The following is a 14,149-nucleotide window of genomic DNA, read 5'->3' as shown; positions in this document are numbered from 1 at the left end:
GCTTCATAACACTTCCCCAATTCATAATATTCAACACAGGTGTACAGGGCCGTAACTAGAGTGGTGCGACCTGTGCCATAGCAGGGCAGGGGGTGCTGTTTGGGCCTGTCAATTTCCAGTTTATTATAATTCTCACTTGTAGCTTCCTCTTTTTTTTATCCCCAGCATCTGCGGGCCTCCCCTATCTCTTCCCTGGCCCTTCCCCATGAGGCCATGGCTCTTTTTCAGGTGCACTATCGTATGCCCCTATTTAAAAAATGAGGGAGGGGTGCCAATGCTCTCTCTGGCACATGGCACCAAATAGTCTAGTTACGGCTCTACAGCTGTATCCCCAATTCATAATTATGCTACACATCAATGCCTCCAATACATATTATGCTACACAATTGTGTCTCCAAAAATAATATGCCACACATTTGGGCCCCTGAAAAAGAGATTCTTCTTTATTTTTTGTGGATTCAGTGGTGCCCTCCAATGGCTGCCTATTGGTAGCTCCGGAAAGGGATTAAAACACGGTTGAAATCCCAACAGTGGAAGCCCAACAGGAGGAGATCCCGACGTCGGGTGGTAAGTATCCTAACCCTCAACTGTTCCCCCCTAACCCTAACCCTCCCTTGGTGCTGCCTAACCCTAAAACTCCCGTGGTGGTGCCTAACCATAAGTCCCCCGGTGGCATCTAAACCAAACCCCCCCTTCCCGCACCCTAAAACAAACCCTCCTGGGAGATGCCAAACCCTAACCTCCCCCCAGTGGTGCCTAATCTCCCCTCTCCTCCCCGTAACCCTCCCAAACACTCCCCCCCCCCCGACGGCTAACACTTACCTGGGTCCAGTCTCTTATGACCGGGATGCCGGCTGTCGGAATTCCGACGCCAGTATATAGATCGTAAGAGAGATATCGGCATTGGCATTTGCCCGGTGGCGGGATGCCGATGGCGGTATATTGACAGCCAGCATCTCGTCCGCCAGGATATTGACTACATCCCATAGCACTGGCCCTGCATATAAAGTAATTTGGCAGCATGCACAGTGTGGCATATAATGTGAATTGGCAGCATGTACAGTGTGGCATATAATGTGAAAAAAAGGGGGAGGGGATGGGCTGCACACCCTAATTACAACATTATCAGAGGTGCTACCATGCTGAGACCTGTAATTCTATTGCAAAAAAAAGGGGGGAAGCTGATGTACACTCTTAAGTACTAAGAATAATAAATATAAATAATATATAATAAACTATCAATTGACATGATTTTATATAGAGGTCTTAGTACATGTTTGGCCAAAGATGTTTGCCCACCTACAACTTCACGGTGACCTCATAAGGTGGGTCCCTAACATCCCTAATACTGACACATTGTATAAATGTATCTAGGACTTACCTGTAATAGTGCCCACTATATGTGTGTACTGCAATGCAAGGACCAATACTAATTAAAATCACCTGGGGCATCGGACCTGCATATAAAGTGATTTGGCAGCATACACAGTGTGGCATATAATGTGAATTGGCAGCATGAACAGTGTGGCATATAATGTGAATTGGCAGCATGCACAGTTTGGCATATAATGTGAATTAGCAGCATGCACAGTTTGGCATATAATGTGAATTGGCAGCATGTACAAGGTGGCATATAATGTGAATTGGCAGCATGCAGAAGGTGGCATATAATGTGAACTGGCAGCATGCACAAGGTAGCATATAACTTGAATTGGCAGCATGCACTGTGTGGCATATAATATGAACTGGCAGCATGCACAAGGTGGCATATAACTTGAATTGGCAGCGTGCACTGTGTGGCATATAAAGTGAATTAGCAGCGTGCACTGTGTGGCATATAATGTGAATTAGCAGTATGCAGAAGGTGGCATATAACGTGAATTGGCAGCATGCACAAGGTGGCATATAATGTGAATTGGCAGCATGAAGAAGGTGGCATATAACGTGAATTGGCAGCGTGCACAGTGTGTCATATAAATTCCTAAAAAAAAAACACGGCTGCGACTTTTTGCTATTCAGTTAGAGAGTCAATGTTAACACGAGTTCTATGGGAGTTTACTCTGATTTTCATTTGCGGACCCTGAGTATGTGAACAGCAATATTTTAAGGTAAAAATGTCAAGACTTAGGGGTAAATTTACTAAGAATCGAGTCTGATCGAGATGACAATCTTTGGTGAGTTTAGGCATATTTTTCGTCTCACAAATTTACTAAAGGCAAACACTGGTGAGTTAGGGAGGGTTCTCTCTTCTCACTCGTAAAACTCGGGTGAGATCGCAAACTCAAATCTTATCACCATTGGGCAAACTCGGAAGTACTTTTCACCTAAAATATACAGAATCGAGGTAAAAATGTCGGGTGAGATGACAGCAAACTCTCTGCCAAATTGAAGTTTTAAACACTCAACTCCGGAGCTGCGAGTTTGCCAGAAACATACATAGATCAGTGTGATTTGTGTATGTTTCTGCCTGTAAATATTAAAAATAGGGTTAATTTTTTTTTTAAATTGCGTAGGGGTCCCCTATGTTTAAGCAGCCAGGTGCTGGTTCCTAAATTACAGTGGAATCCTACTCATTTTGTTTCCCATAATTTTAGGAACCAGGACTGGCTGACCAGTCCGGGACTGGTTATGCTTTTGGGGGGGGACCCTACATAATTTTTTTTTAAACATTTAACCTATTTTTTACAGGTACAACACACAAGCAGCCTTCACATATCTCACTGATATGTGCAGGTTGCTAGCTCAGGAGAGTTTTGCAGTGAGAAAACACTGCAATCTCATCTAAACTTGCTACTTGGGGGAAATATCTCAATCTGCTTCACCATCGGAAAACTCACTTTGACCTAAACTAACTTCTTAGTAAATTTGAGAGATGAAAAACTGGAAAATCACCAGAGATTCGGCGATGCAAATCGAGATTAAAAAAAACAAAACTTGACCAAACTCGATTCTTATTAAATTTACCCCTTAGGGCCTGATTCGGATATGTATGCTAACCCAATCGTTAGCATTCACCTCCGATGGTCAGAGGACTGCACATGTGCAGGATGTGTATGGCATATGTGCAGCCCTCCATTTCTGAGTTCCCTCGCAGTAGCTCCATGCCACAGCCTAATTGACATGCTGTGGCATTTGGAGGGCAGAGCGGGGGCAGAGCGGAAAAATAGTTGCAATTGACACGCATGGTATCAGAAATGTATTGGAAATGTGGTGGGCATCCGTCTTATGGGCTTGTTATGGGAGTGTCGCAGGCGTGTCACGAACTCAGTTGCGAACTCAGAATCCTAATTACTCACACTTGCTCAGTGTTTACTTTCATTTGATCTCTTCAACAGGACTGGGAGGTCAGGAACAAGATAGCATTTTCAGCATGCGTTATGCCAACTTTCTGATCTGACCACTGCAGGAGCATTTGAGGCCTATTATTGGCTAACGCTTCTGCATACACATTTCCAATTATCGGGTAGTGTGTACCTGGCCTAAGACATTATGAAAACATTTCCCAAAGTCACGATGGGACAGGGGTTACCCAGCCACACTTCTCCAACAAGGCCTTGTCAGCAATAGTGGTGACATAACTACTGCACTCTCTCATCTCTACAGTGCAAGGCAGGTGTGTATCTAACCCTTGGCCAGGATGGACGGGGTGCTGCCCTGTGGTGCCAGCCATGGCCATGGACTAAAAATGAAGGCCTCCAATCATGACTTTGGTGTGTGATCTGGGCCCGGGCAGTCACTGACGCTTGCTGGTGGCTAGGGACTTATGTAGTGTGGGTGGAGGTGCTGGTAGCAGTACAGAGTCCCAGACCACTGGACCACACACACTGACTGTGACAAGGACTCAGGCAGCCCAGCCCCTACCTATCCAAGCCCACCCACTGTCCACAGCAGTGTCTTCAACACAGCAGGCAGTCGCTCTCTGCTGTGGACTGCGGTCCCTTCTGGTTTCCTGGCTCCCTAGACTGCAGCATCTTACCGCTGCAATGTGATGTCTGGCAGTGGGTTGGCCTATCACTTACAGAGTCAGAGGAGCCAGCAAGCAGCACTCAAATAAGAAGACAGAAGATGGTAGGGAGCAACTTTCCAGCATTGCCAGTTAGTTACTTAAAGTAACTACTGCTGGGAGGGCATCTGGTCCTATGGAGCTGAAAATGGGGGATCAATGTGGAGTGGGAACAAGGGAGCACACACAGTGGGATAGGGGACAGAGTGGGGGCTGGATGGAGAAGGGGAGCACAGTGTGGGATGTGGAAGGGGAAGGGAAGCTCAGTGTGGGGGCTGAATGGAGAAGGGGAGCACAGTGTGGGATGTTGAGGGGGAAGGGGAGCACAGTGAGTGGGCTGGATGGAGAAGGGGAGCACAGAGCACAGTGTAGGATGTAGAGTGGGAAGGGGAGCACAGAGTGGGATGTGGATGGGAGCACAGTGTAGAGATGTGAATGGGGAAGGGGAGTGCAGTGTGTGGGATGCGGATGGGGGAAGGGGAGTGCAGTGTGGGATGAGAATGGAGGAAGAAAAGCACAGTATGGGATGGGGAGCCCTTAATGTGTATTACTAAAAAGTTGTGCACCTCAAACCACAGTGATCCCGGCAGACCCGCCAAGAGCCGTGCCATGCCTGGATAAAAGGGGTCGTGGCCTAATCGCAAGAGGCATGGCCATGCCCCCTTAGGTAAAAAAAACTGTAAAATTTTGCAGCGTTGCAAGGGGGCACGATGAGCACCCTCAGCCTGGCGCATAACCAGCTTGATCGCTCCCCCCACAGGCATAGGAGACTGCTGTGGCTGCTACTTAGCAGCCGGGAGCAGTCTCCCAGTGCAGCCCAGCACACAGCAAGGCTGCTGTGATGTAAAAGGGGGGGAGCATTGCCGGACCCTGGCACCCGCCGGGCCCCTCCAGCAAACCTGGGTACTTAGTACCCGCCCCCCCTCTTGGTGCCTCTGGACCCCGGAAGAAGCTGTTACAGTCTCTGATGCCATCCAACAGGATTATAACTTTTGATTGACACACACTGATAGTGAGAAAGAGATTGGGTAGCTAAGTGTGCTGTTTATGAGGAGTGGGGTGTGGCTTGCAGGCACAGCGCATCTTAGCAGGCAGGGGCACCCTGGGGCAGAGCAGCTATTGAGGTCAGTCAGTGTGTCCTCCCCATAGGCAGAAACTAGTGACTGAAGGTGGATACTTTTTTAAAATTAATGACAATTATTCCGAAAATATGGAGGGGCGCCAGTGCCTTACTTTGCCAGGGGCATTCGGATCCCTAGCTATAACCCTGGTGCAAGGTTCCACCTCTGCAACTGGTTTGTTTTCAGTAATGGCATATCCCACCTTCCAACTCAACAGTTTCCTGCTCAAATAAGCCACAGGGTTCATCTTCCAGTCATGTTCTGCCTGGCTGTGTACTGTTCCAAGTATGTAATGGGACTCATCATTATTTAATAATAGTTTAATATAACACCCTCATATAGGAGCAATCCCTAGTGTCCTTTTCAAAATGTAAAAGCCAGCGGGTGTCCAGTCTATCCCGTTTGGGAGCCATTTCTTTGTGAGGTCTGTTTGGGCTTAGCTGCTGTGCTAAAGTAAGGAAAAAACTGCAATACTAATGACTATGGCATCTATCTGTGGGTCTCTTGATCTGATCACACATGTAGGATAAGAGAAAAAAAATTATAACAACAACATAGTCGGTGTGTAGCGCACCAGATTCATCATCATAATGATGACTAAAGTTTTAAGACATTTTATTGAATTAAACGTTTAAAAGTGAAACGTTTGATTTACTTTATTTTCATTGATTACTCATTTACCAACTATAAATATTTTATACTTATTAATTTATTTGAAGCTAATTATTATCTTTTTTTCATTTATAGCTTCATTCAGATATGGATGAAGGAGATGGCTCAATAAAATACATTCTTTCTGGTGATGGGGCAGGAATCACATTTACAATCGATGATACTACAGGTGACATTCATGCAATACAAAGACTGGATAGGGAAGAAAGGGCTCAGTACACCCTCAGAGCCCAAGCTCTGGACAGAAGGACTAACAGGCCCATGGAGCCGGAGTCTGAATTTATCATAAAAATCCAAGACATAAATGACAATGAACCCAAGTTCCTTGATGGCCCTTACACAACATCTGTACCAGAGATGTCACCAGTTGGTAAGCATTATATCCATTGTTGATTATGTCCACATATCTCTTTTTTGTTTTTGGTTGTTAAATCTGGTTCTGGTTCCAGTCATTGACCAAACAAGTTTACAGATTAAGAGTGTGTAATTCATCTAAGGAGTAGAGATGTGCGCCGACCCCCATGTTTTGGTTTTCTATCTGGATTAATTTCCGTGTTTTGGTTTTGTTTTAGCAAAACCACCCTCAAGTGTTTTGATTTTGGATTCGGATAACAATCTATAAAACAACTAAAATATCCAAACTAGGGGTGAGCGGGTTCGGTTCTACTCGGTTCCGTTCGGATTTAAAAACCGAATCTTATTGGCTATCCAAAACTCGTGACAGCTGATAGCGAATAAGATTCGGTTTTTAAATCCGAACGGAACCGAGTAGAACCGAATCCGCTCACCCCTAATCCAAACCCAAAACCCAAGTTTGGTTTTAAATCTAAGTTCCGAAATGGTAACAGATCCGAACCGGGACTCGGAACCCCCAAATTCGGGAGTGTTCGGATTTTAGAAATCCGAACCCGCACATCTCTAGAAGGCAGTGACTACAAATCCACCCCTAAATCACAAACATTTATCCACTTTCCAGAATAAGTTTCAGAATGCAGAGTAACTAATAACAATGTGCTTTATTAATCATTTGTAGAAAAATAGAGTGGATAAAATAACAGCTAACAGAAATTTATAATTATACAAAGTAAAATACAGTACAGATAACATATGAAATATTTGTGGAGGACATAAGCATGGTCACTATTACACATTAGTAGGCACAGGACAGCACTAACACTAGTGGGCTCCATTCACTTTTAGAAAACACAAAGGGGAAGTTTGCAAATGCATCCCAAAAGTAGGGTATTGCTAGTTTTCTATAGAGTAAAGGTTTATCCACTGGCACAAATTGTGTGAGAATTTATTACACTTTGTATAACTATACATACATTACCAGTACGATCTCTCCCCCTAAGCAGTACTATACTTCTGTGCAGAAACAGATCATACACAATGTGTGGAGTTTGCATATTCTCCCTGGGTTTCTTCCAGGTGCTCCGGTTTCCTCCCACACTCCAAAAATATACTGGTAGATTAATTGGCTCCCAACAAAAAAATTAACCCTAGTGTGTAAGTATGTGTGTGTACTTGTGTTAGTAAATATAGATTGTAAGCTCCACTGGGGCAGAGACTGATGTGAATGGACAAATATGCTCTGTAAAGTGCTGCGGAATATGTGCGTGCTATATAAATAACTGGTAATAAATACATAATCTGTCACCAGAAGTTAACAATTCTGTTACATTACTTTATTCCTCCTAACAAAACTGATCGCAGCACAATCTAGTTCATCGTAACACAATTGCCTCAAATATAAATGGAATATTGCAGGGCAAACTATCCTTCTTGAGAACTTCCCCTACTCTAACTATCTGGAAGAGATATTATATAATGAGTGGAGAGTCTTACAGAACTTTCTGCCAGACAGACAGACTCTGGGGCTAGGGCTGATTCAAAGTTGAGAGCAAAGCAAATTAAAAAAAGAGTAACAACACTTTGGAAAAACCATGTTGCACTGCAAGTGGGGCAGATTTAAAATGAGCAGAAACATGGGCAACATGCAAAACTAGTTAATATTTTCCCCTGCATATAAAAAACTATTTGTACCCCTGGTATTGCAATGCTTTGCTCCAAACTAATCTGCCCCTCTTTTCTTCTTGCAAGTAAGGGTGTACAGTATGTAGAGCATCACATCATCAACTCCAATACCAGCACCCGATTCCTTGCAGCCGTACAGTAAAAACTATGAGTTTATAACAATTGCTGAATTAAATGTTTTGTTGGCCTAGTAGCATAGATGCCCCTTTTGTGAAGCATTATGTTTCATTATTTAGGAAACACAGCAGAGTGTCACAGTGTATACGATCTAATATGAAGTCATATAGATTCATGTATAGACTTTTATTTGAAGACACAACATACTGTATGTTGTGTATCAAAATCAAAATATCAGAATTATACAGGGCACATTTAGACAAGATTAAATATATGAGTTTCCATTTAAACAAAAATATTACGGTATGTAGTTATTGAGAAGTGGGTGGATTGATGGCCGGGCAGCCCAATCACTTCCCTCAAAGTCACATGCCCTAATATCCCGGCTTGTGTGTGGGATCCATTTAAAGTAGTGAGCGTAAAGTTATAATGTTGTCACAAGTATCTTAAAGATGGGTTATGTGTCAGCAAACATTCTTTATAATGACAATAGACTAGTTACTATATAACACAGTCATGCATGGAAGGAAGTAATGAAATGAATTCTTAGCACAGTAACAGGTGGCTTAAACACTGCTCATCTTACTATGAATGGTAAATCCAATATGCGAAAAGACAGAAAGACATTAATAGCCTTCTGCAGCTTATCTCTAAAAATGGTTTCTTCATTATATTGTTAGGAGGATGCATTAGTGGAATAGAAGATGCATGTGGCAATTAATCTTCTACTGACAGGTGGTTAAACAGTTAGTGTTGCTGTCATTATGCAAACTTTGCATGTTTTCTATTTATTTTTTATTGAAGAGCTAAATTAGATTTTCAGCTTTTAATTTAAAAAGGTCAATGTTTTCTATTTTGTCAGGTACCTCTATTATCCAGGTGTCAGCAACAGATGCAGACGATCCTACTTATGGAAGCAGTGCAAGGGTTGTGTACAGTATTCTGCAAGGACAGCCATATTTTTCTGTGGACTCTAAAACAGGTATTCACTGAAATTGCATATTTGCAAGACGAAACTTAAGGCACCATGTGTCTTGTTAAATTAACATATGATATGCTATTTATTGACTCAGGAAAATAAATATGTGTTTAACTCTACATTTGTAATATGATATTGCTTAGTCCAGTGTTAATATGTCAAATTATGTGAGTAATGCTAAATAATTGTTTCACAATGCCATTGACCTCAATTACCGTATAATTTATTCATTAACATTTCTGACAGAGCTCAGGCTCCATCTGAAAAGCAGGATAGCAGAATATTGCTGTTCTGGATTGGGACCCTACATAAACATGGACAGATTATAATGGACAGATACATTTTTTAACACATATTGCAGTAAGACAGATACTGTAGTAAGACAGGTCATTGCTTATGTCTTACTACAGTATGTGTCATGCAGTTTGTGATAGTATTAGCAGAGAAGACCAGCTAAACATAACACATACATAATAGTGAACATGTTGCCCCATAATCAGGTGTAATATGAATGACAGTAAATCAATAACTCATACTATACTAACTCCAAAGCTGTTTCACATATAATGGTTACGTAGAACACAATTGTGCTGTCTTTTGAAGATTTTAGATTGTTAACTTGTTATAAAACAGTGCAATAAGCTATTAATAGTTGAAACAAACTAGTGGTCATAATCATATATAACTGTGGGGATGGGCATCTGGCATATTCTATTTTGTACAGATCTACCAACATTGCTATAATAAAATTTGTTCTCTCTAGTGGGAACCTATACATTAAAATATTGCAATCACAGCTAGCTAGTATTCACTCAGATATCTCAGATACAAATCACAGTACTTTAAAAAACAGAAAGGTAAATACGTACCATGGTAAATAATTGACAGGCAAAAACATATTTCTGAGTGTATTAATATCTATATCAGATTATATAAGGTGAGTTGTAAATAGAGGGCATGAAGTATAGTACATCCATGTAACAGAAAGGGTGTATGGCAATTGACTGTAGCAATTGACTGGAGCAACAGAAAGGGTGTATGGAGGTTTAAATGTGTTTCCCATTGCTTTTCGCTGCCTTGTTGCCATTTTACCTAAATTAATTTTGCCCACTTCCTCTTTTAGCGCAACTTGCACTTTTATTTTGTGTCATGCACACAGAGCCGTAACTAGATTTTTTGGTGCTCTGTGCCAGAGAGAGCATTGGCACCCCCCCTCCATTTTTTAAATAGGAACATAAGATAGAGCTCCTGAAAAAGGTCCATGGCCTCATGGGGAAGGGCCAGGGAAGAGATAGGGGTACTCCTGGGACAGCCAGGAGATGCTGGGAATAAAAGAAGAGGAAGCTACAAGTAAGAATGATAATAAACAGGAAAATTGATAGGCCTAAACAGCGCCCCCTGCCCTGCGGTGCCCTGTGCCACGGCACAGGTCGCACTACCCTAGTTACGGCCCTGCATGCACACACATAATAAAAACTTAGTAATAAATTTGCATCCATTACGCACCTACAATACTTTCGCCAGATACGCAGTATTCATAGAGTATACAGTAGCCACATACAGTAGTGTGTAGGATAACGGCGGTAAGAATCCTGACAGGGTTAGGATACCGACACTTGTTGGCCAGTATCCAAACCCTCCCCCTCTCTCTATCCCTAACCCTCCCTCCGCAGTGCCTAAACCTAACCTCCCCCCAGTGACTAAACCTAACCTCCCCATCCCCACACCCTAAATCTAAAAAGGAGGGTTAGGGGCAGAAGGGCGGTGGGTAAGTATACCTTCCTGACACCTGTCGGGATACCAACCATCGGGATGCCACTGTCTGTATTTTGACAGGAGGTATCTCATCAGCCTGCGTTACATACAGATTCCTAGCCATTATCAATATTAGCAGAGCAATGGCAGTGTGATTGTGCTCGGTACACTAGTTCTCAAGATAAGATGGTGCACCAGGATATAATATATCTTGTCAGAGTGTGAGTGGTATTGTATAGAACAAGTGTTGGTGCTTGTGTTGGTTAATCCACCTGTTGTATGCTTAAGCAGTTCTTAGATTTATTATATCAAGTAGACCAACAGGTAGCATTTGATACAGGGCATACCACAGGTGTGAAAATGGTAGGTATAACATGGATTGTGGCAGTCTAAAGCTTAGGGTATCGCTGGGTATTATAGTGCGTGAAACATGGTTGTGGTACTGACACCGGTGGATGGTAGCACTGGTGGTCTAGAGTACAATGGTGGTGGTATAGTGTACTAGTGGGTAATACAGCGGCACTGCTAGGCTCCAAAGTGGTGAGAGTCTCCCGGATCTTACCATCCATGCAGAACACCAGGGAATAAAGGCATACTGGGACACAGTGCATATGCCATAGCACATGTCAGAGGTCGGACCTCTCTAGCTGGGTCCGGGAGGTTCTAGGGAGCGCTGGCTCAGTCCTACCTGCCAGATGCTGAAGGGAAGCAGCACAGGAGTGCCCTTCTTCCAGCAACATGGGCTTCCACCAGTCCACAAGATCAAATGTCTCCATTCCAGGATCTGTTTTCAGAAGATAAACTGCACATCATCTAAGCATTCTATCTTTCCACAATGTTGCACTATTCCCACTGTCAGGGCATCTTCACACCTATCTGGAGCCACACTCTCCCTTGATGCATAGTCTTGTCAGCACCAAAATAATGATGGAGATGTTATTGTAACAAAGCAAAATAAAATGATGAACACTCTAGGATGCGCACGTGTTGCAGCCTAAATCACACTTTCAGTAAGCACCATCTAAAAGCTTAAAAAATTCAGGATAAAACACAAAAAGACGAAGATGTTATTGTATCTATGTATAAGTAACAGTGCATGATCTGAGATATACTTCTACACCATTGTTTACTTATATTACATGACATGACCTGAATCTATTACTGCAGCTGCTTGATCTCTACATGTCAAAAAAATAAAATTATCTTACACTTACCTCTTGATTTCTGGGTGTTGCCCACTCCGGTGTATCCTAACTACCTGTGGCATAGCAGCAGCCGGTTATTGATTTATTATTATAAAAAAGTATATCTGGCAGACCGTGATGTAGTAGTGGCGGGATTGGTGGGTAAAGCTTTGATGGGTCATATTACATGTATAGGTTGTTAAGCAGAAGAGTCTAGAGGTGGGTAGGCCAGTCATTCCATTTATGTAGCATTCTATGGACCCTTTCTGTTTACAAATGAAGCAGTTCCAGGAACCTTCTATTATAGCTGTTTGAGCCACCACTGATCCCACCAACATTTGTACTGTATAATTGTTAATGAAAGACAGCTATTGGCTTCATCAAACCATTTAATTTCTGGGATTTGCTTGGACAGCTTCTTGGGTGTTTTTTTTTCCATGAGCCCTCTTATGCTGCTAGTATAGTTATATTGTCATTTCAATGAATAAACCAAATCCCAATGACCTCATCTGGTAACAGGTTGCTCATCCTCATGTTACTCATTGGTCACTAAGCATCATTTTGGGTACTTTATGATACAATTTTTATACCCTTTTCCACCACTCAAAGTACAGGATGCCTCACTAAGAAGCGTTGATCAAAAAAGTGCAAAGTCTCAGATGAAAAAAAAACATATGTTGGTATATATAATTGATAGATGGCAGCAAACTACATGTAAATCAAGGGTTTTTTTTAGTCTGTTTGGGAGTATTAAGGGTGCTGCCCAGTCACACAGCAATAAGCAATATCATCCTTAACTTTATCTGCTTGCTATCACGGGCCTGATGCTACACCTCACACACGAATACTGTTCAAATGTAATCACTTGCATTTTTTATTTGATTCTTTTTGAGAGGGGGGGTTGCTGTGCACTGTGATATGGGCAGAGTAACAGCAGACTGTGGGCCTGATTCATATCCGGACGCAAAGTAGAGGTTTCAGGCAAGCAGAACGATTGTTTGCCATTGTGCATGCGCCAGAGCTGCAATGGGCATGCATGGCAATTGATTAGCAATCTCAAATACATAGAGGAATCCTTTGCAAAGTGAGTGACAGGTAGTCAGCATCACTCAAGCGGCTGCTTGTACGGACCTGAAAGTAATATCTATAACCGCTACCTGCACGGCTACAGTGATCAGCAGGTCAGGGCGCAAGCACTGGTTATCCATGGAGCTCTCTGAACTCCCACTGTGCAGCTCACCAGGTATCGGCGGTAGCAGCCAGGAGCACACTCCCCTATCTGTCGGGGCCCTGGACTCCAGTCCCGGTAGTCCTCCCCTGATGGCGGTCCTTATCAGAAGATACAAGTTTACCAATGCTTTCTGGTTTAAAATGGCAGCTGAGAGTAGAAAGGATCGGTTTATATACCATCCAAAACAAGTGAGATCCAAGATTTGTGGGAAATTAAATTTTGCCTGTTTTTGACATATGATTTTGACACATACTGTACAACCAAACATAGATTAGCTTTGACTTGTACCCCAAAATTTCGGTTCTATCGGATTTCGTCATGTTGAACCGTTCACCACTGCTTTTAATTACTTTTTAAAACTGCTTTGTTTATGAGCACAAAATCATAAGCATATATTTTTTACATTATTTACCATGTTTAATAGTTTATTGGCAAATTGCTCGTTTAAGGTTACACACGTGTCTGCAGACTATTCTTCATTTCCTTTTTAAATCTTGATAACTTTGATGTGCAGATTTTGATTTAATTCTAAACTATTATGCTCTTGATATATTCTTGTTTATTAAATTTTCTCTGCACAACAATACGATGCACAACCCACACATAATATCTCTTCTCCCATTATCATCAAAGACTTCTGTATCATTTGTACTGCTCTTCACTATTGTCTTTCCCTCCTTCTCTGCTCTAATTACTTTCCTGGCAATACATCCTACTGGCAGTCCTGTCCCTGTAATTATCTATGTCCCACTATCCCTCTTTCAATCCATCTCCAAGTCTATATTTTCATTGTATAAAGAAGAGCAGACACATAGTCATTAACATGAAAGTGACATAAGTACATCAAATCAACTGTGCTCTTTTTATAAGCCCCAAATTTAGCTGCAATACCTCATTGAAACTTTTAAAAATTCTTCTTCAGATAATCCTGATTTCACATATTATGTATTACAGTATTTATTTAAAAAGGAACTCAAAACAGATTACATATTTTTTATTGCAGTATTTTTTTATGGAAGGATAGACTTTGGGGTCTATTTACAAAGTGTC

General features: G+C 42.2%; 1 protein-coding gene across 2 annotated transcripts in view; it reads left to right on the top strand.

The window, feature by feature from the left end:
- CDH20 (cadherin 20) overlaps positions 1–14,149 on the top strand; it is a 495,759-nt gene that overhangs the window by 421,443 nt on the left and 60,167 nt on the right. For both annotated transcript variants that reach the window (XM_088471825.1, XM_088471824.1), the window contains 2 exons: positions 5,872–6,166; positions 8,813–8,932. In XM_088471825.1, coding sequence (XP_088327951.1) covers positions 5,872–6,166; positions 8,813–8,932 — 415 coding nt within the window. The remainder of the gene's footprint in view (positions 1–5,871; positions 6,167–8,812; positions 8,933–14,149) is intronic.

This window comes from Taudactylus pleione, unplaced genomic scaffold (genome assembly GCF_031769625.1).
Source record: "Taudactylus pleione unplaced genomic scaffold, aTauple2 ptg000116l, whole genome shotgun sequence".
Lineage (NCBI taxonomy): Eukaryota > Metazoa > Chordata > Amphibia > Anura > Myobatrachidae > Taudactylus > Taudactylus pleione.
This window is presented reverse-complemented; position numbering and strand designations above follow the sequence as displayed.